This window comes from Bos indicus, chromosome 16, assembly GCF_029378745.1.
Source record: "Bos indicus isolate NIAB-ARS_2022 breed Sahiwal x Tharparkar chromosome 16, NIAB-ARS_B.indTharparkar_mat_pri_1.0, whole genome shotgun sequence".
In the NCBI taxonomy this organism is placed as follows: domain Eukaryota; kingdom Metazoa; phylum Chordata; class Mammalia; order Artiodactyla; family Bovidae; genus Bos; species Bos indicus.
This window is the reverse complement of record NC_091775.1, coordinates 79,906,348-79,933,650: the sequence shown is the minus strand read 5'-3', so window position 1 is coordinate 79,933,650 and position 27,303 is coordinate 79,906,348. Positions and strand designations below refer to the sequence as shown.

General features: G+C 44.8%; 2 protein-coding genes across 3 annotated transcripts in view; one reads left to right on the top strand and one right to left on the bottom strand.

Moving 5' to 3' along the window:
* The window catches only part of LOC139176464 (uncharacterized), a 38,802-nt gene extending 25,209 nt beyond the window's left edge, over positions 1-13,593 (bottom strand). Inside the window, exons 1-2 of the mRNA XM_070768741.1 lie at positions 12,924-13,593; positions 7,485-7,629 (exon numbers count right to left, since the gene is read on the bottom strand). Of these exons, the coding sequence (XP_070624842.1) occupies positions 7,612-7,629; positions 12,924-13,535 (630 nt within the window). The 5' untranslated portion in view covers positions 13,536-13,593 and the 3' untranslated portion in view covers positions 7,485-7,611. The remainder of the gene's footprint in view (positions 1-7,484; positions 7,630-12,923) is intronic.
* ZNF281 (zinc finger protein 281) lies at positions 13,498-18,469 on the top strand. 2 transcript variants are annotated; one of them, XM_070768739.1, is made up of 2 exons: positions 13,498-13,594; positions 13,740-18,469. In XM_070768739.1, exon 2 carries the CDS (start codon positions 13,758-13,760, stop codon positions 16,377-16,379), a length of 2,622 nt encoding a protein of 873 aa, XP_070624840.1. In that variant the 5' UTR covers positions 13,498-13,594; positions 13,740-13,757; the 3' UTR covers positions 16,380-18,469. The 2 variants fall into 2 exon arrangements, with proteins under 2 accessions (XP_070624840.1, XP_070624841.1); XM_070768740.1 differs by having other exon boundaries at positions 13,507-13,594; positions 13,744-18,469.
* Positions 18,470-27,303: the final 8,834 nt, after the last annotated feature.

The following is a 27,303-nucleotide window of genomic DNA, read 5'->3' as shown; positions in this document are numbered from 1 at the left end:
GGGAGTTGTGATCCTTTCATATTTAACTTTGCATTTTCTAATTCCATAATTTACGTATATTAGCCTTGGAGAAGGAAACGGCAACCCACTCCAGTATCCTTGCCTGGAGAATCCCAGGGGCAGGGGAGCCTGGTGGGCTGCCGTCTCTGGGGTCGCACAGAGTTGGACATGACTGAAGTGACTTAACAGCCTTTCTGCACTTTTTTTTAAATGTTTGATATAATTATTTAAGATTCAAATCAACATTTCGAAGCAGACTTAACTCATTGGAAACACTATTAAGGCAGAACGCCAAATGAGTCAAATTCAAAGCGCTATTATTTCTTCCGTTCACTGATGGAGTTTATTATTCGTTTTGCATTCATTAATTTTTTTAGTCTATGCGTATCTGTATTTCTTTTTTTTCTCTAATTTTATTTTATTTTTAAACTTTACATAATTGTATTAGTTTTGCCAAACATCAAAATGAATCCGCCACAGGTATACATGTGTTCCCCATCCTGAACCCTCCTCCCTCCTCCCTCCCCATACCATCCCTCTGGGTCGTCCCAGTGCACTAGCCCCAAGCATCCAGCATCGTGCATTGAGCCTGGACTGGCAACTCATCTCTTACATGACATTTTACATGTTTCAATGCCATTCTCCCAAATCTTCCCACCCTCTCCCTCTCCCACAGAGTCCATAAGACTGTTCTATACGTCAGTGTCTCCTTTGCTGTCTCGTACACCGGGTTATTGTTACCATCTTTCTAAATTCCATATATATGCGTTAGTATACTGTATTTATGTTTTTCCTTCTGGCTTACTTCACTCTGTATAATAGGCTCCAGTTTCATCCACCTCATTAGAACTGATTCAAATGTCTTCTTTTTAATGGCTGAGTAATACTCCATTGTGTATATGTACCACTGCTTTCTTATCCATTCATCTGCTGATGGACATCTAGGTTGCTTCCATGTCCTGGCTATTATAAACAGTGCTGCGATGAACATTGGGGTACACGTGTCTCTTTCCCTTCTGGTTTCCTCAGTGTGTATGCCCAGCAGTGGGATTGCTGGATCATAAGGCAGTTCTATTTCCAGTTTTTTAAGGAATCTCCACACTGTTCTCCATAGTGGCTGTACTAGTTTGCATTCCCACCAACAGTGTAAGAGGGTTCCCTTTTCTCCACACCCTCTCCAGCATTTATTATTTGTAGACTTTTGGATCGCAGCCATTCTGACTGGTGTGAAATGGTACCTCATGGTGGTTTTGATTTGCATTTCTCTGATAATGAGTGATGTTGAGCATCTTTTCATGTGTTTGTTAGCCACCTGTATGTCTTCTTTGGAGAAATGTCTGTTTAGTTCTTTGGCCCGTTTTTTGATTGGGTCGTTTATTTTTCTGGAGTTGAGCTGCAGGAGTTGCTTGTATTTCTTACATACAGCCTTGTTTGTTTTGCTCTCTCACTAAGTTGTGAGTCCTGGGGACAGTGAGCTTGTCTGCTGGAAAGTCTTCCTGGGGCGTCAGACATTTCTGTCTATCCCTCTCCATGGCTTCAGCCCTGTGGTCTGAAGGGAAGAGACCGTCTTTTCTTAGGATCTTGCTTTTCCCAGTCACACGATTGGTTAAGGGGTAAGACTGTAAACCAGTGTGAGCCAGTCACAACAGTCCACTCCTCAGACCACCCGTGATTGGCCCACCAAGGGACATGTGACCCACATGAGGCCAGAGTCCTGTCTTATGACTTTGGAGAGAAAAGCTGCTTTTCCCCTGTTGTGTGTAGAGGTGTAAGAACCAGGAGTCTGGACCTTGTTGGGCATGACATCTCCCACCCGCGAGAATGGTCTGGGAGGATGTGGAGAAGCAGGCCTCTTCACATGCCTCTTCTCGACATTCTGACATTTAATTATTCAACTAGCTATTCAATTCTGATAGCTACCCCAGTATCCTTTCAATAAATCTCCCATTTTATGTGTTTCATCTAGTTTCAGTGGAGTTTCTGTCGTTTGCAACCGAGAGGGTCCTGACATAGAAAATGTAAACTGTATTCTGGAGTCCTTGTAGCAGAGAGCTGTAAAATGCTAACACACATATAATGCAAGCCTTAGAGAATATCAGGCCAATTATCTTAACTTCAAAAAAGCTTTAGAAGAACATTTTTGTTGCTAAAATTCTTTACATTCTGTCCTGGAATTCTTCCTATTTTTGTCTTTACTCCCCACACCCTGTGGTTACAACACCTAAAAATTGTCACGAGATAGAATTTATTTGGTCTTCAGATAAGGGAAACTCCAACCTCTCTAAAGTGAAACAGACTTATATTTGCTGATTATTCCTTAAAACACAAAGTACCATGCATAAAATAGATAAGGTACAAGGATGTGTTGTACAGAACAGGGAATATGAGAGTATTTTACAATAAGTCTAAATGGAGTATATCTATAAAAATGTTGAATCACTATGTTGTATACCTAAAAGTAATATAATACTGTGAATCAACTATACTTTAAAAAATGAGTTGTTTATTGTACATGACAGATATGTGTACAGTGCTTATATTGAGCCAGGCATGTGCTAAAATTTAACTCATTCGATTATCCCAATGAATCTCTGAGGTAGATACTATTATTATTGCCATTCATAATGAGGTAATTGAAGCACAGAGAGATGGAGTAATTTGCCCTAGGTCACAGAGCTAGTGGAATGAATTTGACAATTTATTACGCGTCGGAACCAATGGGGTGTGCATGAACAATGCAGATTCCTGAGACCTACTTAGTCAGAACCATACCAAGGAAAGGTAAGACTACTCTTCCCATTTTTTCACATTGACCCAAAACCCTGATCTCTCCTCTGCAAGCTTTAGCCGTCTCAAATCTGGTCAAGAATACATTTCGTTGTCTTTGATTTTTGTAATAGAATGAGATTCTGCCACATGTGGATCTGATACTTCAATTACAATGACTTTGCTTTAATAAATAGTGCCAAATATACACTCTCAAGTGTTCACGAGAGATCTTAGTCTTGACTGTCCCCCTAGCTCACTGCAAAAAAAAATAGTGGAAACAGATATTTGAGACAGACTTAACCAAAGAACAGGCTTACCATTCCAGCTTTCAGCCATTTCCTTACTCTATCATGCAAACAAAATAAACCCACGGGCTTGGACTTTGTTAGTTTGCTTCTCTGTGGAAATGCTTTCAATCTCTCTCTTGATAAACAAGCTGCCATTCAATGCTGTCTTAACTGCAGTCTGGGTACTCCCCCCAACCCCGTGCTTGTGCAGCGGCTGTGTGTGAGGTCAGCAGCAGCCACCTGGAGACCACAAATGTGGAACCCGAGGAGGTGTTTTCCAGAGCCAGTCCAGCTCGGTTCAAAGACTGCTCTGCCTCTTCCTGGCCCCCAGGGGCTTTCCAAATCCCCCTGTGCCACTCAGTGTTCTTATCTGTAAAATGGGATAATTATGGTACCCGCATCAGAGGGTAGCTGTGCAGAATGAGCGGGGTCAGCCCATCAGGTGAGGAGAACACCACACACGATCCACATCCAATAATCCTCCTTCACCAGAGTCTGAGTTCCATGAAGAGCAGGTTCATTGTTTTGTTCATGAATCTATCTAGAGTGAACTGCAGCCACGAAACTAAAAGACGCTTGTTCCCTGGAAGAAAATCTGTGACAAAGCTGTGAAAGTGAAAGTCGCTCAGTCGTGTCTGACTCTTTGCGACTGCATGCACTACACAGTCCATGGAACTCTCCAGGCCAGAATACTGGAGTGGGCGGCCATTCCCTTCTCCAGGGGATCTTCCTGACCCAGGAACGGAATCAGAGTCTGCTGTACTGCAGGTGGATTCTTTACCAGGTGAGACACCAGGGAATCCTAGACAGTGTATTAAAAAGCAGAGACATCACTTTGCTGACAAAGGTCTGTATAGTCAGAGCTGTAGTTTTTCTAGTAGTCATGTACAAATGTGACAGCTGGACCATAAAGAAAGCTCAGCGCCGAAGAATTGATGCTTTTGAACTGTGGTGCTGGAGAAGACTCGAGAGCTCCTTGGACTGCAAGGAGTTCAAAGCAGTTAATCCTAAAGGAAATCAACCCTGAGTATTTACTGGAAGGGCTGATGCTAAAGCTGAAGCTCCAATACTTTGGCCACCTGATGTGAGAAGCTGACTCACTGGAAAAGACCCTGATGCGGGGAAAGACTGAAGGCAGGAGGAGAAGGGGGCAACAGAGGATGGGATGGTTGGCTGGCATCACCGACTCGATGGGCATCAGTGTGAGCAAACTCTGGGAGATAGTGAAGGACAGGGAAGCCTGGCGTGCTGCAGCTTATGGGGTCGCAGAGTCAAACACGACTTACTGACTGAAGAGTAACTATCTAACATGCCTAAAACACAGTAGGGACACAGACCTAAAAGGGATGAATAAACCCCTCCCAAGTCCACTAGGGCTTCAGGGCCTTTATGTGACCTTACTGTGAAGTCATCATTTTGACCTTACTGTGAAGTCATCATTTTGACCTTACTGTGAAGTCATCATTTTGACCTTACTGTGAAGTCATCATTCAGTGGCAATTACTCGTGCCACGGTCTGTTCTAAGCACTTTATAGACACTTTACACCATTTAATTCCTGTAACAATCCTGTGAGACAGTTACAATGCGTGTGCGCCTTTTATGCAAGATGAAAGTGAGCGACAGAGATGTCGAGTACTTTGCCCAACCTCACAGAGCTGGCAAGCGCCAGAACTAGATCCCTTTAACCTGCGTTTGCCACTAATTATTTCTTCCTCCTTGAAACGCTCTTCCCATGTCTTCCCTGAAAACACCCTCTTTTAACCTGATTCCTCCTTCACTGGCTCCTTTCTTTCCTTTTAAAGAAAATGTACTGAAGTATGGCTGATTTACAATGTTGTGTTTAATTTCTGCTGTACAGCAAACTCGCTGTTACACTATATACTCTTTTTCATGTTCTTTGCCTTTGTGGTTTATCACAGGATATAGAATATAGTTCCCTGTGCTGTACAGGAGGACCTTGTTGATCATCACTGGTTCTTTTCTTTCTGTCATCTCTGCCGCAGAAATCACGCCCCCCAGAGTCTTGTCCACGGCCCCTGTCTCTACTCTCACCCTAACGTGCTGACCTGGGTGTTGGTGTCCTTCTCCCACGAACTCTGTGACTCCCAATCCATACAGATTTCCATCCCAGACATCCTTCCTAAGGCTCGAACTTCTGTGTCCACTTGCTCACCAGACCACACTCACATCCAGCATATGAAAAACAATAAATGGTTTGGTGTGAAGCTTTCTACTGTTTTCTCTAGTTTAATCAGTTCTATTTGGGCAAGAGGAAGGGAAGGCTTGTCACTCGTTTTGCGAAAATGAGACGATATAACGCACGTGTCTGTCTTCTCCCCTTTTCTTATTTAACACCACACGGGGATCTCTCCAGGCTGGTACACAGGCTCTCACTCACGCTTGCAGCTGCCTGATAGTCCAGGGGCTGGAGGTGCCACCGTCTTTCGCTGTGTTTCGGTGTATTCGGGTCGGAGGGCCTGCGGTTGTTTCCAGGTCTCTGCCACCTCACCGCGTGCTGCCGTGAGCAACCTGGAGCATATGTGCCATTGTCCCCTGATGCTTTGTTTCTACGGGATTTTGTCCCCCAAATGGGAATTGTTAACAGCAGCTACTTTGGAGCGTGATTTATAAAGAAATAAACACACGGAGAGGGCCATCCATGCAAAGAAGTTCGGGAGATGCTGATAAGGATATGTGACTATACGGTTACTTAGCAGGCTTTGGATGTGAAAAGATACATTTCCCAGCAACTAGCAACAGGTATCATTGAAGGAGAATTTGGTAGGAAAGGACAAAAGATGGGGCCTGGCACAGAGCAGCTAAGGATCACCCTTGCGAAGCCCATTTCCTGCTGCACTTGCCAGGCCCTCTTAGGCTGGCAGAGGAGCAGGGTTATTACTGGAGACTGAGTCCCTGATCTTGAGCTAATCAAACTGCAAGATGCTTCCAGCAAACTCCAGCTCTGAAAGATCTTTCCAAATGCATTATCTTCAAGCTGGTGACTTAAGTCATGAAAGTGTCTACTGAAGGCAGGGGGTGTGGAAGAGCATCGTGTGAGGAGTGAGAACTCACGAGTCCTTGGCTCCGCCAGCTTGTCCGCGTGCTGGCCCTCCAAGCGAGCCTCCAGATCCCCACAAATAAGATAAAGCCAATAATACGCACGCCGCCCACTTGGCAGCATTGTGGTGAGGAGCAAACGGAATTATGTAAATGAAAGTGCTTTGAGAGGGCTCTACATATATTAGCATTGTTAATCTGATTCAGATTCCTGAGTAGGCGGTATACTGTGTCTGTGGCACCTTTCCTGTTCTTTGTATTGCCAGGAAAGAACATATTAGCACTTCAAAGAAGATTATTTTGTAGCAGTCACGAAGTGCCCTATGAAGGTTCAGGACAATAATATAGAAATAACAGACTAGGTATCAGCCCTTGAATCCATCACCAGACACTCTTCCACGGACTTCTGTAACAGTATTTACAAAGCTGCCTCAGTTTTGAAAGTTTTATAGATAAATGAGAATAAAGAAACAGGATGAGTCCCACCTCCTCCCCTTAAGTTCTATTTTTAACTTCTGTACAGTATTAAATGTGACATCCTGGTGTTCTTCCCCTTTATGGCTCTTGCCTGTAAGCACGCACACGCTACAGGAATCCAGCCACACCTGGGGTGCTCCCTCCCAATCAGTGTTATTTTTACCGGGACTAGGGGTTTCCCTGCTGCCTCAGAAGGTAAAGAGTGTCCGCTGCAATACGGGAGAACCAAGTTCGATCCCTGGGTTGGGAAGAGCCCCTGGAGAAGGGAACGGCTACTCACTCCAGTATTCTTGCCTGGAGAATCCCATGGACAGAGGAAGCTGGTGGGCTACATGGTTCATAGGATGGCAAAGAGTCAGAGTTGGACACGACTGAACAACTAACACTTTTCACATTACTGGGACTAAAATATTGAGAAAGCGGTCCCTCTATAGGTAAGGACTCCAAACACACGATGGCTGGGTGTGTCTGGATGGAACTGCAGAAACTTCCTAACAGACGTGCGGGGTCATTCATCCGGAGATGTGGCACACTCCAGTATTCACCCTGGCAGCACAGAATGTGGGCGTAAGGAGCCCCAGGAACCTAGTGCCAGTTGAAGTTTGGCAGTTGCTTCCTTCCAGCTGTCCTTAAAGGCATTCTCTGCGGGGGCTGGAGAGTGGGTCATAGTTATGGCTCAGGACCGCTCTGTTTCGCTGTTTCTCTTTTGATTTTTCTCATTGGAAAATAGAGGAAATGGGATGTTTATCCAGCAGTGAAGGGTTTATGAAATTCTTCAGAGTTAGGTGCAAACCATCACAACTGTTCAATAGCTGGTAAAATCAGGGGGAAAAAAGGCATCGTGGGTGAGGCATACAGGTCAATTAAAAATTAATTATCACTAACACTTTACCTTTCAACTGGTTGTGGTGGTATCAGGGGCACAACCCAAGAGGAAGAAAGACAGGCATTCTTTGGAGTGACTTCGAGGCGCAGACTTCTTGGGGTCTTGGGAAATCATCATTTAGGGGCTTTGCTCATCATGCTCTTAAGTGTGTCTGTTGAAGAAACAGGAAAAAGAGAAAAAAAATGTTTGAGACTGAAGCTGCTTTTATTTAAAAATCTCTTTTCAGTCTAATTTCTTTTTTCAACAGGGAGAGTTTTGATGTTGATCATTTTATAGTACTTTAAGGATAAATGTATTAAATTTTAAAATGTGTAACAAGAAATATGGAAGTGCAATAAATACAAATATTCTCATCACTTCACCAAGATGTGAGGGCAAGTGTGACTGTTTATTTTTTTTCCCTCTTGGAAAAATTGAATTTACAAAATAAATTATTGGAGTAATTATACAAATTTTAGAAGAGAAATGATTTTCAGAGCATCCAGTGGATTTCATGAAAACAGCTAAATTTCTTAATATATTGATATCATAGTGCATATTATTCAATATACAGGAAATTGTATTTAGTCCCAAAGTCATCTATTACTGTAAGCAATATTGACTTCAGGGAGAGTGTACTGATTTCTGTACCAAAAAGTAAGACAGGTTGATGGGTGATAGAGGATGGACAGATTGACAGATCGGCAATTAAGCATATATAATGCTGTGTTAATGGCAAACTCTTAAAAAAAACTTATCTATTTCACAAAGCAAAATACTCCTATCTCACAAACAGAATTAAAGTCTGAATGACCTACTCTTAACTTTACAACTATAGAACACAATACGATATAAAAAGCAGCAGTTACTAAAGGAAGGAGGGGACTGCCCAGGTGTCGCAGTGGTAAAGAACCCGTCTGCCAATGCAGGAGACGCGGGTTCCACCCCTGGGTCAGGAAGACCCCCTGGAGGACGGCATGGCAGCCCACTCCAGTATTCTCGCCTGGGAAATTCCATGGACAGAGGAGCCTGGCTGGCTACATCCACAGGGTTGCAAAGAGTCAGACATGACTGAACACACACACTCACACACACAAAGGAAGGAGGGATGTCCGTTATCTTACAGCTTTTTCATAAATCGGAGAAAGAAGTACTTCTTGAATGATCCAGAATACGTACGAATAGCCCAGAACATGAGTGGTACTTAAGCAGCTTAAATCCAGTGGGCACTCTGTATATCTTGTGGGCACTCTGTGTATCTTGACAAAGGCAACTTGAAAGATGCGGTGCGAGTACTGTAATTGTTCTAGTTTCTGGCATTACATAGTGGTCTTGAAAACCAACAGGATTGATTGTAAAAAAACGTGCCACACTAACGTAAAATGTTGACAGTAGAGGAAATTGAGTGCAGACACAAGCAAGCCCTCGGTACTATCTTCTGAATTTTTCTGTAAATATAAAATTGCTTTTAAAAAATAAAGTCTGCTAAAAAGGAACCAGAACAAAGAACAAAACTCATTTCTGTTTTATTCAGTCTCCTTGTTCTAGGGTGGTTCCCATAGTCTGTAAGATGTAAGTATTCAGAGGTAAAACAAATGTTTAAATTTTCCTGTAATATTTTCTTTTTGAAAATGCCATATTACTTTATTTGAATCAGGTCCAGATTTTACCCCAGACACCTATTTAGTATTTGATTTATTAGTACCTAACAAGACTAATACAATACAGATTTTTATTTCCTCTGTAAGGCAAAAACACATGGGAAATTTCTTGCTCCATATTATTCCTAAGTTTAAGCCATATCAGTTTTATTTACTTTTAAAATGTAAGATACTAGATTTAAAAAAATGTTTATTTTACTGAAGTATAGTTGATTTACAATGTTGTGTTAACTTCTACTGTAAAGTGATTCAGCTGCGTGCGCGCACGTGCGCGCGCGCACACACACACACACACACACACACACACACACACTCTTTTTCATATTCTTTCCCACTGTGGTTTATCACGGGATATTGAATATAGTTCCTTGTGCAACTTTAGATTTAAGAGACAGATTTAATTTATATCTTACAATTAAGTATTTTCTAATGCTAAGAACTAATAAATACAGATCTTTGGAAGTTTTATTACATATAGGATACAATAAAAAGATGTGCAGTTTCACAACGGCTGATAATGTGAAATTTTAACTTGAAGTGGCATTTTAAATATTTAAAAACTATTCACACTTACCACCCTAACTTTATTCTTTCAGCTGTTTTATACTTTAATATTAAAAAAGATTTTTTACCCCACTGAAGACTGTGACAAACGTATTCTAATTGCTGTAGTCTAAAAGACTGGTTATAAATACTGATGCTTAGCGCTCTTTCTCTGATTCCTTTGATGACATTTCCTGAGTTTGTTTTCCGTTACCCAGCTATCTTTCAGAGACTGGTATACTGATTTTTCTAATTCATATTCTACATACCTGGGATGGCATTTTTATTTTTTCATTTCTAAGGAAAACTGAATAGCACAAGCACTCTAAGTGATGTGCTGGTCTGTTATCTTATAAATGCTCAAGGCACCGCTTCTAATGTTGAAAAATAGAAAAATAAATTGACCTTGATGAAGTGTGTCTTCTTTTGTCTGTCCCCAGGAAAGTTTATTTCAGGTATTTCTACTGCTGAAATGATTAGCGGTAACAGCTTTTTCCCTCCATTTTATTTTACAGGGTCTCTTCATCTTCCTGATATATGGGGTGTACAACACAGAGGCAAGTCGGCTTGGAGTATCTCAAGGCTGACAGAGTGAAGGAGAGAAATGACAGGTTTCTTATCTTGATAACTGAGGAACAAAGTTGGCTTTTCATATGAGTGTCCTGCTGCCCTTCATGCTTGGACTAGCTTATATGCATCCCAGCTTACCATTAAACACTGCCACCCCGAGTAAAGGGACAGCCTCATTTCTCATAGGCATTGACTAATACTATACTCCTGCCTCAAGTTTGTGAATCTTCAGTCTTTCTTTTAACACTTAACTGTACTTGACAGTATCAAAGTTGCAGTTTATGTGGCAGAATACTTCAGTGTAGTTGCACGAGGTTACAAAAATACTAATATTTCTCTATTCAAAATACTTATTAAATACTGTCTCTAAGTTTTTGAGGAGCTTCCCTGATGGCTCAGCAGGTAAAAAAATCTGCCTGCAAGGCAGGAAACACAGGAGACATGAATTTGATTCCTGGGTCAGGAAGATCCCCTGGAGGAGGAAATGGCAGCCCACTCCAGTATTCTTTCCTGGGAAATCCCATGGACGGCTACAGTCCAAAGAACTGTAAAGAGTTGGATGTGACTGAGCGATTGAGCACGAGCTTTTGAGCTCAGAGAGGCCCGTTTATTGTTGTTTAGTTGCTCAGCTCAGTTCAGTTCAGTCGATCAGTCGTGTCTGACTCTTTTCGACCCTATGAACTGCAGCACGCCAGGCCTCCCTGTCCATCACCAACTCCCAGAGTTCACCCAAACTCATGTCCAAAGAGTCGGTGATGCCATCCAGCCATCTCATCCTGTCATCCCCTTCTCCTCCTGCCCCCAATCCCTCCCAGCATCAGAGTCTTTTCCAGTGAGTCAACTCTTCACATGAGGTGGCCCAAGTACTGGAGTTTCAGCTTTAGCATCATTCCTTCCAAAGAAATCCCAGGGCTGATCTCCTTCAGAATGGACCAGTTGGATCTCCTTGCAGTCCAAGGGACTCTCAAGAGTCTTCTCCAACACCACAGTTCAAAAGCATCAATTCTTCGGCGCTCAGCTTTCTTCACAGTCCAACTTTCACATTCATACATGACCACTGGAAAAACCATAACCTTGACTAGATGGACCTTTTTTGGCAAAGTAATGTGTCTAATGCTTTGCGACCCCCTAGGCCTGGCGTGCTGCAGTCCATGGGATTGAAGAGTCAGACATGACTGAGCGAATGATCTGAACTGAATTGCTGCATGCTAGGCTTCCCCATCCTTCACTATCTCTTTGAGTACACTCAAACTCAGGTCCATTGATTCAGTGATGCCACCCAAACATCTCATCCTCTGTCGTCCCCTTCTCTTCCTGCCTTCAATCTTTCCCAGCATCAGGGTTTCTTCTAAGGAGTCAGTTCTTCGAATCAGGTGGCCAAAGTATTGGAGCTTCAGCTTCAGCATCAGTCCTTCCAAAGAATATTCAGGGTTGATTTCCTGTAGGATTGACTGGTTTGATCTCCTTGCTGTCCAAGGGACTCTCTAGAGTCTTCTCCAACACCACAGTTCAAAAGCACCAATTCTTTGGTGCTCAGCTTTCTTTATGGTCCAACTCTCACATCCATACATGACCACTGGAAAAACCATAGCTTTGACCATATGGACCTTTGTTGGCAAAGTGTTGTCTCTGCTCTTTTGCTGTCTGCTGCTGCTGCTAAGTCACTTCAGTTGTGTCCGACCCTGTGTGACCCCAGAGACGGCAGCCTGCCAGGCTCCGCCGTCCCTGGGATTCTCCAGGCAAGAACACTGGAGTGGGTTGCCATTTCCTTCTCCAATGCATGAAAGTGAAAAGTGAAAGAGAAGGCGCTCAGTCGTGTAAGACTCCTAGTGATCCCATGGACTGCAGCCTACCAGGCTCCGCGGTCCATGGGATTTTCCAGGCAACAGTACTGGAGAGGGTTGCCACTGCCTTCTCCTAATTTTCCTTCCAAGTAGTAAGCAACTTTTAATTTCATGGCTGCAGTCACTGTCTGCATCGATTTTGAAGCCCAAGAAAATAAAATCTGTCACTGTTTCCACTTTTCCCCTTCTATTTGCCTTGAAGTAATGGGACCGGATGCCATAAGGATAAAATAATAATTTTTAAGTTTCCAGTTGGGAAATTTCAATGAGACGTCATTTCTTATTTAACCATGAGAAGTTATTTGGCTAGAAATACCAGCAATGGACTAGTAATTTCAATGGACTAGTGAAGCAACGGACTTGTAATTTCATTATTAAAATGTGCCATGCAAAGAAATTATTGTCATAAGGCTGGTTTTTATCTGAAAAAAAAAAAAAGTCTGGGATTTACATACAGTCTTGGTTAGAAAAGTTGCTGTCTTAAGTTTCTACGTGCTTAACATGAAAGTGGGTGCCTTCCTTGTGTGTACATTAAGCAATGAATATATATTTGTTCGATTTTTGTTGATCAGTGATTTCATGATTTTGCTTTGTGACTTTCTCTTAAGAAAACAAATTATAGTGATTTTGCCCGCGTTTCTCCGTATCCTATAGAAGGGAGAGTGGATCGGAGGAGGGCTCTTAGAGGGGCCTGGCGGTCCATTTTTCGTAAATAACACAGACCGCCAGGCAGCAACACAACAGGGCCGGCAGACTCATTAGACAGACTGCGAAGGTATGCGGGCATTTAAAAAACATCTGATGATGATGAAGTATGTGTGTGGGCGTGCTTTACAGGGTTGCCGCACCTGGATTACACGCGGTCTCCTCTTCCCGTAGCCTTCAGGTAGGTTGGCAGTAAGACAATGTTTGTTTTTTTTCCTTTTTTCAACTGTACCTCTCTCCGCTGCGGTTTCAAAGCGGGCCCCTCCCACAAATGCAGAGGGTCCGCGCCCATTATTAAAGAGTGTGCCAGCCCAGGAGAGGCGCCATAAGCGCCCCGTCTCAAACCCCGAGCACTGGACGCCCCCTGCAAAGCGGGCAGAAGCCACGGCGCCCGAGCTTCCCCCGGGTCCGTGCCGGGATTCGGGTGCGACAGCCGGCCCGCAAGCCGCAGAGACAGGAGAGGCCGACCCCGCCGCGCGCAGCTTCGCGTCCCTCAGGCCTTCCGCCGCCGCCGCGCAGCCGTACAGCCCGCAGCCCTCCCGGCGCGCGCGTCCCCACCAATCGCACCAGGCCGCCCCGGGCCTCCCCTCCCGGGGGGCTCCCTCCGCCCAACCGCCCGCGTGATTGACAGACGGCCGGGCGGAAGCCGCCGCGCAGGCGCGTTGGCCGGCGCCGCGGCCCTCGGGCCGGGTCGCCGAGCTCCCGGCAGGCTCCGCGCCGCGGCTGCGCAGTGCCGCGCAGGCTTTTAATTCCATTGTGGAGAGGACGGCGTTATTTTTATTAACCGGAGGCGGCGGCGGCGGCGGCGGGACCCGTAAGTGCGGGGCGCGGGCGCGGGCGGCGGCGGCGGCGGCGGCGGCGGGCGGGCGGGCGCGGGCCGGGGGCGCGGGTGGCGGCGGCGGCGGGCGGGCGGGGGCGCCGCGGCCGGCGGCCGGCCCACTCCTCTCTCCTCTCCTCAGCCAGGCCTGCTCCGGGGCATGAAAGTCGGCAGCGCGTTCCTGAGCGGCGGCGGCGGCGGCGCGGGCAGCGGCGGGCGGGCGGAGATGGAGCCTAGCTTCCCGCCGGGCATGGTGATGTTCAACCACCGGCTGCCCCCGGTCGCCAGCTTCGCGCGGCCGGCGGGCGCGGCCGCCCCTCCCCCGCAGTGCGTGCTGGCCGCCGCCCCGGCCGCGGCCCCGGCCGCCGAGCCCCCCCCGGCGCCCGCCCCGGACGTGACTTTCAAGAAGGAGCCGGCGGCGCCCGGCGCGGCCTTCCCGGCGCAGCGGACCCCCTGGGGCTTCCTGCAGTCGCTGGTCAGCATCAAGCAGGAGAAGCCGGCCGACCCCGACGAGCCGCCGGGCGCCCCCCACCCCCACTACGGGGGGCTGTTCGCGGGGGCCGACGAGCGGGCGCCGGGGCTGGGCGGCGGGGACGGGGGCGGCGCGGGCGTCATCCAGGACCTGAGCGCCCTGCACCCGCCGCCGCCCGCCCCGCACCAGCACCCGCACCCGCGCGACGTGCTGCTCGGCCGGACTGACGACCCCCGCGGCCCCGAGGAGCCCAAGCCGGACGCGAGCGTCAAGAAGGCCAAGAGGCCAAAGCCAGAATCTCAGGGAATCAAAGCCAAGAGGAAGCCGGGCGCCTCTTCCAAGCCGCCGCCGGCGGGGGACGGGGAGGGCTCCGTGCTGTCCCCGAGCCAGAAGCCCCACGTCTGCGACCACTGCAGCGCGGCGTTCCGCAGCTCCTACCACCTGCGCCGGCACGTCCTCATCCACACGGGCGAGCGGCCCTTCCAGTGCGGCCAGTGCAGCATGGGCTTCATCCAGAAGTACCTGCTGCAGCGGCACGAGAAGATCCACAGCCGCGAGAAGCCCTTCGGCTGCGACCAGTGCAGCATGAAGTTCATCCAGAAGTACCACATGGAGAGGCACAAGCGCACGCACAGCGGAGAAAAGCCATACAGATGCGACACTTGCCAGCAGTACTTCTCCAGGACTGACCGGCTGCTGAAGCACAGGCGCACGTGCGGGGAGGCCCTGGGCAAGGGGGCGCCCGGCGCGGAACCTGGGTCCTCCGGCAGCCACAGCGGCGTGGGTAACCTGGCTGTGTTGTCTCAGGGAAATACCAGTTCTTCGAGGAGAAAAGCGAAGTCCAAGAGCCTCGCGGTTGAGAGCAAGGAGCCCAAGGCGGGGAAAGCGAATGAATCCCACCTGTCCACCAGTATGAACACGCAGAGTTACTCCGTAGAAATGCCTGCCGTGCCTTCCAGTGGAGGCATCGTTGGCCCTGACATAGACGAGCTCCAGAAGAGGGTGCCAAAACTGATCTTCAAGAAAGGAAGCAGGAAGAGCACCGATAAAAGCTACCTGAATTTTGTGTCACCGTTACCAGACCTGGTTGGGCAGAAGTCCTTGTCCGGGAAACCCAGCGGCTCCCTTGGCATCGTGTCAAACAGTAGCGTGGAGACCATTAGTCTCCTCCAGAGTACAGGTGGCAAACAAGGTCAGATAAGCAGTAACTACGATGATGCCATGCAGTTCTCAAAGAAAAGAAGATACCTGCCAACCGCCAGCAGCAACAGTGCCTTTTCTGTGAGCGTGGGGCACATGGTGTCCCCGCAGTCCGTCATTCAGTCCGCGGGCGTCGGTGTTCTGGACAGTGAGGCCCCGTTGTCCCTTATTGACTCCTCCGCCCTGAACGCGGAGATTAAGTCTTGTCATGACAAGTCAGGAATTCCTGACGAGGTTTTACAGAGTATTTTGGATCAGTACTCCAACAAGTCGGAGAGCCAGAAGGAGGACCCCTTCAGCATAGCGGAGCCACGAGTGGATCTGCACGCCTCAGGAGAACACTCGGAACTGGTTCAAGAGGAAAATTTGAGCCCTGGCACCCAAACTCCTTCAAATGACAAGGCGAGCATGTTGCAAGAATACTCCAAATACCTCCAACAGGCTTTTGAAAAATCCACGAATGCAGGTTTTACTCTGGGACACGGTTTCCAGTTTGTCAGCCTGTCTTCACCTCTCCACAACCACACTTTATTCCCAGAAAAACAGATATACACTACGTCTCCTTTGGAGTGTGGTTTCGGCCAGTCTGTTACCTCAGTGTTGCCATCTTCATTGCCAAAGCCTCCTTTTGGGATGTTGTTTGGGTCTCAGCCAGGTCTTTATTTATCCGCTTTGGATGCCACACATCAGCAGTTGACACCTTCCCAGGAGCTGGACGACCTGATAGATTCTCAGAAGAATTTAGAGACGTCGTCAGCCTTCCAGTCTTCATCTCAGAAACTGACTAGCCAGAAGGAACAGCAGAAAAACTTAGAGTCCTCAACAAGCTTTCAGATTCCATCTCAGGAGTTAGCTAGCCAGATAGATCCTCAGAAAGACGTAGAGCCTAGAACAACGTACCAGATCGAGAACTTCGCACAAGCGTTTGGTTCTCAGTTCAAGTCGGGCAGCAGGGTGCCAATGACCTTTATCACTAACTCTAATGGAGAAGTGGACCATAGAGCAAGGACTTCAGTGTCAGATTTCTCAGGGTATACAAACATGATGTCTGATGTTAGTGAGCCATGTAGTACCAGAGTAAAGACCCCCACCAGCCAGAGTTACAGGTAAGGTCCCAGGAGTGACCAGGCTGGAGGTCTTCTAATGTAATTTTGTTTTATTTTGAGAACACTGCCATTGGAATGTTTCTACACGATCCTATTAAGAATAATGTAATGCCCTTTCAATGCAACTTTTCATATTTAGTTTATTTTGTTAGCGTGATTTTAGCTCTGTTTGTATTATGATTTTTAATCAAAATCAATAGATTAAAATAGTTTGACATTCGAAGTGACAATGTTTAGCAATCAAATTTACATGTATAGATTGTCAGGGAATAGCCCAAAAGTTTTAAATGCAAAAAAAAAAAAAAAAATCATACAAAAAAACAAAACAAAACAAAAAACCACAAAAAAAAAACTTTGTTGCTAGGATTAAGGTTATTCTAATTGCTTTACTCTCAGGAAAGTGTAATAACGCATGGGAATTCTGTACGTTATCACTGTAATGGAATATCCAATTTACAGATAGTATGATAATACATTTCATCACATAAGTAAGGGATCGAAAACATTTCAAATTGCTCTATCTGGGCTGATGTGATACACGTTTCATCATTTAAGGGATCGAAAACATTTCAATTTGCTGTCTCCATCTGGGCTGATCCAAAATTCTGAGATGTTGGCTACCTATATTTTGTTGCAGCTTTTAAATGTACTCTGATCTTCCAAACCACATTCATTCCAGCCTGGTAGAACAAATATTCTTGGATCTTTGATCAAAGCCTGGAATGATAGCTTTAATAAGAGAAGGAAAAGAAAAAGCACCCTCTCCTTATCCCAGTCACAGTAAGAAGACTGTGACTCCATCCAGAGCTGATGGGCACAGTGTTAAAACCCACGTGGTTGGTTGGTTCCAGTATTAGAACCCAAGTTGGAATTACATAATTCTTTGAGGTTTGGGGTGTGTGGTATTTATACATGGCCTAAAAACATTGTTCTCTGTCTCTGTTATTACATGTCACCCACACTCTGGGGGAGTTTGTTATTTTGGTTCTTAACCTGTCCTCTCTTAAGAGTTCTAGGCCTTCCTGGTTCCCTCTGCTCCCTGTCTGAACAGTTTTAATTCTAGAATGATTCACATTCCAATGCATGATTCGTCGTGCATTTCCTATGCCTTATGGCATCCAAACACCAAACGATAGGTCAAACACCCCCATCCCCCTTTTTAAAAAACAGCCCACACAGATGTCCATGTATAATAAAGCCCCACATACTCGGAGCTGTGGATATTAATAAGGTGGTAATTCCAGCTGGTGACAGAGCCAGTGTGAGGGTTAAAGTATCTCCTTTAGTAAGTAATGACATCAGCACCTCTTTGTGAAATTGCAGCCTGTGTAATGTACATGTTAAAAGGGTGCGTTAGTCAGTATTGTAGAAGGGTCCTGTAAAGTCATCCAAACTTGCTTTGAACGCTAATTGCCATTTGAGGCCACTGGTAGACAGTGGCTCTGCTCTAAACCACTTTTTAGCAATTGTATTTTTTTCCTGATTATATTTTTAATGTACTTTGATGTTTATGCTGATGAGTTTTTTATGTACTTTTCGTGATGTTTCAGTCTTATGTACTCTTCTGACGTCAGAAAAGTACCACTGGCTGTTTGCAGTCTTATTGTGTAATGAGCCTAACACAGGCTTCCATGTATAATAAAGTAATTAATATTGTGCAAGTGTAAAACACTTCTGTTATGAAAGCAGTGTTTGGAAAATGAGAAATTATTTAAAATGGTTACAAAATAGTTAATTTCCTATCCCCACTTTCCTCTTTTAAAGGTCTGCTTTACCAGCGAAAGTGTCACTTATTTGTCATTGCAAGATTCTTAGAAAACGTGTTTAATCCTCTTAAATACACTCAGCACTAAAAGTCTGTGTTATCTTGGTGAGTGCTGTCAGTCCTGTTGGGCGCAGAGTACAAGCTGCAGTCAGGATGGAGAGGACCTTTCCCACTGTATCTCTTGAGCTGTATGATTTTTTTCTCCAGTGTTTTGTTTTATACAGGTTTTGAATTCCTTTAACTTTTATTGTGTGTACTGAATACTGCATTGTACTATTCTGATTGTTTGCTCTAGTTTACTACCAATAAAAGACCTGTTAATCACAAAATCGAAGAAAGGAGATATCACTTAATATCCAGCCACATTTTTCAGGTTTTTATTTTAAATACATCTCATAAAATACTTACGTCAGTAATACAACCTGCAGTTTAGGGACTGGGATTTTATGTCTGTGTTTTTAACTTGAGTGTTTTATGTTTTCTAGGTTTTATTTTACTTGAAAATTGGTTGAATATTTTCTTCAAATTGAGGCGTATGCAACAATAGAAACTTAATAGTATGGAAGTTAGAACATGGAAATGCGGTTAGCCATCCCAAATATTATTCCAGAGAGATTACTTATTGAGGTTTCATTTTAAATCAGATTCCAGTATCTCTGGGTTCTAGGTGCATCCTTTTTAACCCCAGAAAATTGTAATGAAAGAACAGTATGATACGAAGGTGGCCCTGAGCATTTTTAGTAGGGAAGAAAACATTTTTAAATCATAGTTTAACAGTGTTTCAAGAAGTTGTGAGTATAGATATTAGAGGGAGAGAGCCAAGACATGTAAATACTGAGGATGCAGAAAAGGTTTGAAAGTTAGTATGTATGTTAAGTTTTAAAGATAAAGGGGAAGAATTGTATGTGTGTGTAAAATCTGTGAGAAAAATTATGCTTTGAAATTTAGAGGGTAGAATAGGTGTTTGAGGCTTTGCTTTTTTCGTATATCATACTATGTAGACAAATGATACATTCATGTTAAGCGTAAACGTGGATTTCTCTGTAGAGAGGCTGTCTACTCATGGAGCCATTTAATTAGGGAAAGTAAATTTGTTTTCTCTTTGCCAAGATTATTCCCTAGATTTGGTCGTTTTCTTGAACAAGAGCACTAAGTGAAATCTCACTGATGCTGCGTTAAAATCCAACTCATGATGTCTTCTGCACCGGTGACTTATTTCTCTGTTCTAGATTAACCGTAACATTAATTAACCTTAGCATTAATTTTGTTCATCTACTGACCCTCCCCCCTTTTTATCCTTTGCATGGAATGTCTGTATCTGAATATGATAATTTTAAAATTAAGATTTTACTCCTCACATATTAGGCTATGAAGTAGGGAAATATGCTTTGAATTTGGACTTCGCTGCTGTGAATTCAAGATAAGGTCTACCATAATTTGGCAGTTGTCTGTTAGTGATTTGTAAGGTAATCTTATTCAATAATGAAAACAAAAAAAATGTGGGGGAAAAATCTGTACAAGTTTTTTTTAAAATTGCAGTTTACAAATATTTCTACCTCAGATAGTTTTTCTGTATTACACTCATCAGACGAGAGAGGCATAGCTTTTGGTTCACCTCTGGTGTCTGGTTTTGTAGTCACTTGTCATTAGTAGCGTTCAAGCCTGAACTGCGTGAGTTTGAGCAGTCCAGCCTCCTGAGGCCACACAGTTCTTAGCTTCCGAATTCCTAAGTTCTTGCTGAACTGGAGAATTTCGCTCAGAAAAGAATTGACTGCTGGACTAAAGAGCTCCATTTTTAGTGAGCTGCGCCTGAAGACTGCCGTTTCACAGTGCCACGGTCCCTGTGTGCTCTGAGACGCGACGACAGGAGCTCGTCTCTGGGATGTGACGCGAGGCTCCTCCGTCAGCGCTCTGCTGCCAGCCTCGCGTTGTCGAGGGAGGCGGCGTGGCTCTGGCCCACGGATGTTGGCCGTCTGGTGTTCACGAGGACAGTTCTGAGGGGCTCCTCCAGCCTGCTGTGCCTTCTAAGTGCGATAGACGGTTTCTGATAGATTTTGAGCAACGGTGTTGTTTCAGTTTCCACTTGTTATTTCTCTATCTCCTTGATAATTTATTCCTTAAAATGCACATTAGCATGAAGACAGCATCTGGGAATTCTTATGTCCTTAACCCTTGATCAAAAAAAAAAAAAAGATCTACAAAAGCCCCCAAATTCTCTGAGATTATATGGTTTTAAAGGAGATCGTTACCGTAAAGAGGGCATGCATTTTTCAGATTATTTCTGCTTTGTTTTTACCTCTCTTCCTTTTTCAAAAAGTATTGACTGTGTGAGTGTAACATAAGCAGATTCTATTTGAATTCTTTGTGAACCTTTGGGAAGAGTTGCATTGCATTTCTAGGGTCATGGACTCTGGGCAGCTCATTATGGAGTGGATGTCTCCCCGCCCCCTGCATTAGCAGAAATATATTTGCACATGAAAATTTACAAGCCCATCACATAGGCTCACAAGAACTCCCCCCCACCAAAACCTGGTAATGGTAAAAAAAGTTCAGGTTAAGGGTCCTTTCTTTAGAAGGCTGTTTAAACATTGAACTTTTGTCGTATAAATAACATAGGCAATACTTAAAAAGCATGGAACAGTGGTTTTCAGTATTAAAATTTCTTTTATCTGTTAGCATTTATGGAATACATTCAGGTTACATAAAGCTATAGAGTTTTATGGTAAGCTGGTCAAATAATGAATAGAATTGATAATTCTTTGCAGTTTCTCATCTGATAATAAGTACTGTCGAGATGCTAGGCTAGACAATAGTTCAGTCTTTTCCATCAACAAAGAAATGTGTTAACAGCGCATAATAACTACAGTCAACTACTGTGGTTCTTCACTTGCACGGAAGTAGCTTCCTGCATAAGTGTATTGGCCAGAATGAAAGCCCACAGCCTGTTTGTCTGGAAGGAATAATTGTGAGTTTTTAATAACACGAAGCCTGTACCTCAGGTAGCCTGAGTGACTAGCTGGGTTGAAATACACTGTGCAAGATAAAAGCCTTGTAAATAAAGCATGTTTTGTGTTGAAATAGGTATCTTCTTGGGAAATGTAGATGAATAGCCACAGAAAAATGTAATGATTCGGACCTTACACTCCACAGGGGAAAATGTGCTGCCTGTTTCGGAGAAGTGGGGAGAGGTGGTGTGTTCAGGGAGAGAGGTAGGGATCTCTTAGAATGGAGGCCAGAGGGAACAGGATTTGAAGGGGAAGTAGGGATTGTAAAACAGCCCAGTACTGTTGGGGGTCCTGGAGGGTAAGTGATCAGAGGGTAAAGGAGCTCTGTGATGGGAAAACAGTTCTTTTGTGATTTTTCAGTTTAGGCTTCCTTGGGTACTTTGGTATGAACTGTAGTTCATTGTGGAGCAATTAATAAATAACAGACAACCGTGGTGAACTTCTGTTTACATTCCCAACTAGGAAAAAGATGGCTAATCTTTGTGTTTATATATTGTTATCTTTGCTTTAGTAACTCAAAGTCACATAGCTTCCATTGGTTGGTGAGAATTTTAAGTGACTTTCTCATCAAAACGATTCGAGTCAAAATTACTGTTACATGTGATGAAGTGAATATGCACAGAATTTAGGGATTAAGACAAAAGCTCTTGAGTTGCCCTTCCCAACCCACAAAAGAAAGAAAAAATGACAAGTACAGTATATAAAGGCGCACTTGGTTATGACAGTGGAAAAGTGTGATTGTAAAAAGTTGGGAACTCCCTAATTATTTTTTAAGGTTTGCATTGCAAAATGTTTAATTTTAACTTGTGATGGCTCATCCGTTCTTTCTAATTTGAATAAGAATCTTGTTTTAAAGCATTATCTATTGGAAAGTTAATTTTAGTTGGGAACTCAAGTTTTGATTTTGGGGATGCAGATTTTTTAAGTCTGAAAGTGATACTTTAGATTGTTTTTTTTTTTTCTTTAAGGAGTGGATTGCAAAATTGAGTGACAGGATCAGCAGTATAACTGTTTTATGTTTGGTTGTGCATAAACTAGGCTCTTCCTACAAGAAAGCCAAGTGCAAACATTTGAGAGTTCCTTCTTTATGGAGGGTGGTGAGAGCTGTAAATGGGTATCCTTCTGGGACTCTGGTAGACAGCCTTGACCTTGAGAGCAGGACTGGAAAAATCCTTTCTGAAGGTGCCCTCTCTTACTTAGGGGCCCAAACAGTAAAAGTGCCTGTTAGTGATTACATTAAAAAAACCTTGATCTTGCAGTACTTTCCACTTTTGCTGTAAGTAGACCTTCAGTGAACATCTTTAAATGGGGTTAATACTGTTGAGGGTTGTGTTTGTGAGGTAAGTTACTGTGGAATTCTATTTCTCTGGATTCGGGAGACAGTCCTGCAGAAGTTATAGACGTTTAGCTTGTTTTTAATGAAGTCCACTAAGATATTGTAGGTGTTTCTATACTCAGTCACATTTGGAATAGTTAGCTGTGTGTTTTTCTTAGAGGTGTCGGTAATTTAGCTGATCTTTTAAGGTTTAGAAAAATCTGAGCCCATTTCTCGCTAACGTTTTAAATTGCTTAATTAGTAAGGAAAATAATCAGGCTATGACTAGATTTAACATAGTTTACTCTGAGAATTTATGTGAATATAAAAAACCTATTTTATATTCACATAAACGTAAGGATTTATGTGAATATAAAAAACCTATAAACGTTGAACAGAACATGTTCAGAGTATTAGAACTGTTATGGCAGATTCGTCTTTGAAAAGGAAGGAAGGACTGTAGGTGTAGAGGGAAGAGGGATCCGGGAGGTTGGTATTAAAGGGCGTTTCCTCTGGTTGTATCGTTGAAGGGTCCTGAAGGGCTGAGTGAGACAGCTTGGGAAGACTGGCAGTGGTGCCAAGCTGACGTGGGTTCCTGTGGGTTCCTGCCGGGGAGACACAGGAGTGCACGGTGGAGACAAAATAAGATTGGGGGAAATTTTCTATAGAAGACTGATAGAATGAATAAGAAAATCACAGCCTTTCATTTTGTTCACTCTGAGTTTTACTAAACCTCTGAAATTGGTGTTTGGCAAGAAGAGGAGAGGACTATTAATGACATAATAGTATTTTTGCCGATGATGCTGGTGTAAATGACGTGTGAAAAGGAGGACAGGTTGTATGCGTGTTTTATAATTTAACAAGCAATGATCCCTCTGGATTATATTCAGTCAGTCCACCCAGCTGAACCAGTACTCCATCTGGAACTAAAATACAAAAACATTTTGAATGGCCTGAAAGTACTGTTCGTTAAAAACGTTCAGTACTGAAATATCAGTTGGAATCTTGGCAACTGAATGTGAGAAAAGAAATTTAAAATATTTGTAGAATTTTCTTTCATGTTTCAGCTAATGATTTTGTTTAAAAGCCAGGTGTAAACAGTTATTTAGGTACTCAAATTTATCCTCAGTACTCCTTGCCCAACAAAATATTCAGGACACAAATTACTAGGGCTGAATATATTCCTTAAAGAAAGAATTTTCTGATGAAATACCAGTAAGAACAGATGGTGGGTACGTAGCTCAGCAATAAATAAGATTAATATATTCAGAGCTCTTGAGATTCTGAAGACAGGGGAAGAAAGTTTAGCCTGTCAAGAGGGAGCAACCACTGCCTACCTGAACCCAGCTTGACTTGGGCTTTGGAAAAAATTCTGGTCAACATGCCTAGAAAATTGAGCTTCACCTGTGTTTGAAATTCTTTGTTCACGTACGGTTTCTGCCTGTGTTTCAAGAACATCCACTTGAGACCTTTTGGGGGACCCGCAGGTGTTGGGTGGCACCAGTCAGGCTGATGGTAAAATGTGAGTTAAAGATCTTGAAGAAAACTGAAAGTTCTCACTTGATAAAATTGCAGTGCATTTCTAGAAATTTCTGTTGGAAGGTAAAAGTTAAACACCGAAGAGAGTAACATGTGAAGCGAATTATCTTTTAGGAATAATCACTATTGGGTATTTGATTAGAACCAAGAAATCATAAACTTGGTTTGCACTTTGGAAGTGGGTATCTTAAAAATTCTGTGATTTTCCTGTCATTTTTTTTCTATCAAACATCTTGGTTAGCTGAAACTTATTAATCCATAAATAATATAAGTTTTAGTCATTTTTTTCTGTTAGAAATATAGCATCACTTGATTTTAAATTAGGGGTAATTTTTTTTAAAGACATTTTGATAGTTGCGCATTGCTTACTTAAAGTTGCCTTTTGTAATAAAACTAAAGGGAGCGTTCTCCTGTTACAGAGGCTCTCAGAGGCAAACCTGCTTTTGTAAGTTGGAGATGGTGATGCTCAGTGCTGCTCTTAATTTTAGTCACAGTTACATTGTTGCCACCTCAGACTGAGGACCGCCACCTGCTCTTGGGCCTGCCGTGTCCCCTGCTCCGTAGGTGATGCTGAAGCAGTCCTGCGGCATTCAGTGACTGTGGAAAAGAGCGTTTGCTATCCCTCACTGAATGAGACACATTCATCATCAGTATTTATTGTATGGTAATCAGGAATTAAGCTTAATATTTTTAAATATTACAGATTCCAGTATATTACTGCCCAAACAAGACCAAAATGTATATAGATGGTCATCACATTGTGGACAAGATGTCGTGTAAACCTGGGATTGTTTAGTCTGGGATGTGCAGGCTCTCTGTGCACCTCCTTGGCCTTTGAAGCTAGAAGGCAGGCGGTACAGAGTTACACACGAGTGTGCTTTCCACGGGCAGGCCACTCTGGTTAGTCTTCCGTGGCCCCGAGTCTCCTTTCGGAGCAGCGTTGATAAGACCCTGCCCAGGTGCCCTGTGTGGTTGTCCCGGGGCGGGCTGTGCAAGGTGGACCTGCGCCGTGGGCATCACCTGGGCATGTGAGACCCGCAGCGTCTCAGCCCTGCCCACCTGGGCCTGCGAGTCGAAGATGCAGCGGAGCCAGAGCCTCCGGGATGTCTGCGGAGCGCTGCCCTAAGACTTCCACTGAGGCTCCCACACTTTCTCCTTGGCTTCCCTTCGATGGGAGAATCAAACTCCATCCCGACCCCGCAGGGCCTTAATTGGAATTTCTCTGGTTTCCTCTGTTCACCTTTTAAATAAACTGAGCCTAGTTGACATGTCACTTTGTCCTCGCTTTTGGTGTGCAGCGTGGTGACTCGGTACACGCGGTACATGGTGACGTCCGTCGCCACCACTGTTACAGTCGGCTTAGCTTTTAAAGTCAATCCACCAGTCAAACGCCTGGGTGCCAGGCAGCGTCCTGGGCGGTTAGAGATGAAGGACAGAGTGCCCTGCACCCCAGTAGGGGAGCGGGGCGGCCGGGCGCGTCGCAGGCTGCGGGCTGGGGTGTGTGCTTGCAGGGAGTCAGGGAGGCCTGGCGGGGGGTGTGGGAGGTGGGAGGGGGCCCTGGGGGAGGAAGGCCCGCAGGGGCTGCTGTCCCGCGTGGGGTTGTAAGACCGCAGGGCTGACACACCCGGGTGTCGGCACGCGTGCCTTGTGCTGGGGGTGGGCCCGATGTTTCCACATCCCTGGTGAGGCATAGAGACCCGGGGGAGGCCGCACGTTGGGTAGAAGTGGTGAAACCCCTTGGTGATTCTAAGTCTGGTGGGGCTTGTTTTGTTTGGAACTCTACCCCGCCGCACTGTGCCTTCTCTCATCAGGGGTCTTCTGGCCTTATGGAAAGGTCCAGATAGAAAACTTTACAGCTGGACGTGACTTAGCAGTGAGGCTCTGCGTTGGATGGGAGTGAAGTGACTTCATCGTCTGAACCTGAGTTTCCTGTCTGTGAAACGGCGCACGGAGCTCCAGCCCAGGGGCTGGAGCTGATGACCTTCCTTAACCTGCCAGGTCGCGCCCCATGCACTGCGACGCCCAAGGAGAGACAGGAAAGGCAATGGTTCCCAGCCCGGAGCTGTTCTGCCCTCTGGGGGATGATGGGGGGTTTCTGGAGACAGGTGCAGTTGTCACAGCTTGGAGCCAGGCTGTCTGCTCCTGGCGTCTTGTGGAAAGAGACCAGGGATGTCGCTAGACATCCCCCACAGCAAAGGTTTCCCAGCACAGAAGGTGTCTCTCGGGCCGCCTCTATTGAGGTGACCAGGGAGCAGGCCAGGGGAGCTCCTGGAATATGTAGATGACCTGACCAGTCTCTGTGTAAGAGATGCGTACAGGGCTGTGTGTGGTCAAAGACGGGGTGATTTTTACCCAGAAGCTTTGCTCAAAAGCCTCCTTGGGCCTACCTGATGCAGTGATTTCATTTTTAAGCTTGTTTTAAAGCCAGTTACTCTCATTGTTTTATCTGACAGTGATACTAGTTAATTGAAGGAACTTCCTGCTTCTTAAATTTTAAATTAAAATCGCTGATGGAGTATTAGAGGCATCTGGAGATTTGACTCAGCACTATAACGATTCTGGTGCATGCTGGACAATTTCTGGCTCACCATGGTGATGGGTTTAGGATTATTATGTGATATTCAGAGTTTGGGATCAGCCTAGTTTCTTTAATGAGAATAAATCTATTTGTAGTTAGCTAAAATTCCTTATTTATATTAATTTCATGTTTATATTGAAAGCATCAAAACACAAACTAGTGAAGGAAGAGATAACTAATCTCCCTTTTGTTCCAAGACTCTCTTCTCTTTAAAAAGGAAATGTCCCTTAAAGACCAGCCTTCAGCTGTGTGTGTTATCTGATAACCCCTTCACGTGTGGCGTGCAAATCACTGCTTCAGATCAGCAGCCGTTCTGGACATGCATGGAGCAGGGAGGGGGCCTGTCATCTTGAGAGGAGCAGGTTATTACAGGTGACCTGGAACTGTGCTCCATCGGCCCGAATGTCTGATTTTGGAGCTGCGTGAACCCCCAGGAGCCCGATTGATGTGTGCCCTGTCACCCCAAGCACGTGTCCTGAACTGGGTGAAGAACCCCGTTCCTGAGGTTCTGCTGGCTTTTGTGGTGGTGGGCCGTTACCAATTACCGAACACCTACTTTGTATAAGAGCTGGCATACTTCGCCTCATTTAGTTCTCCCGACAAGCCTGGAAGGCAGGATCATAATCCCCTCATCTTACTGGTGAACAGAGACGGTGGAAAGGGCAGAGCGGCCGTGTGAGTGTAGCCCAGCCCAGACCCCCTCCACCTTCATGGGGCTCCCTGCCC

What these genes read in the sequence shown, in the direction of transcription:
- ZNF281 (XM_070768739.1), top strand. Translation starts at nt 13,758, where the DNA reads ATGAAAGTCGGCAGCGCGTTCCTGAGCGGCGGCGGCGGCGGCGCGGGC.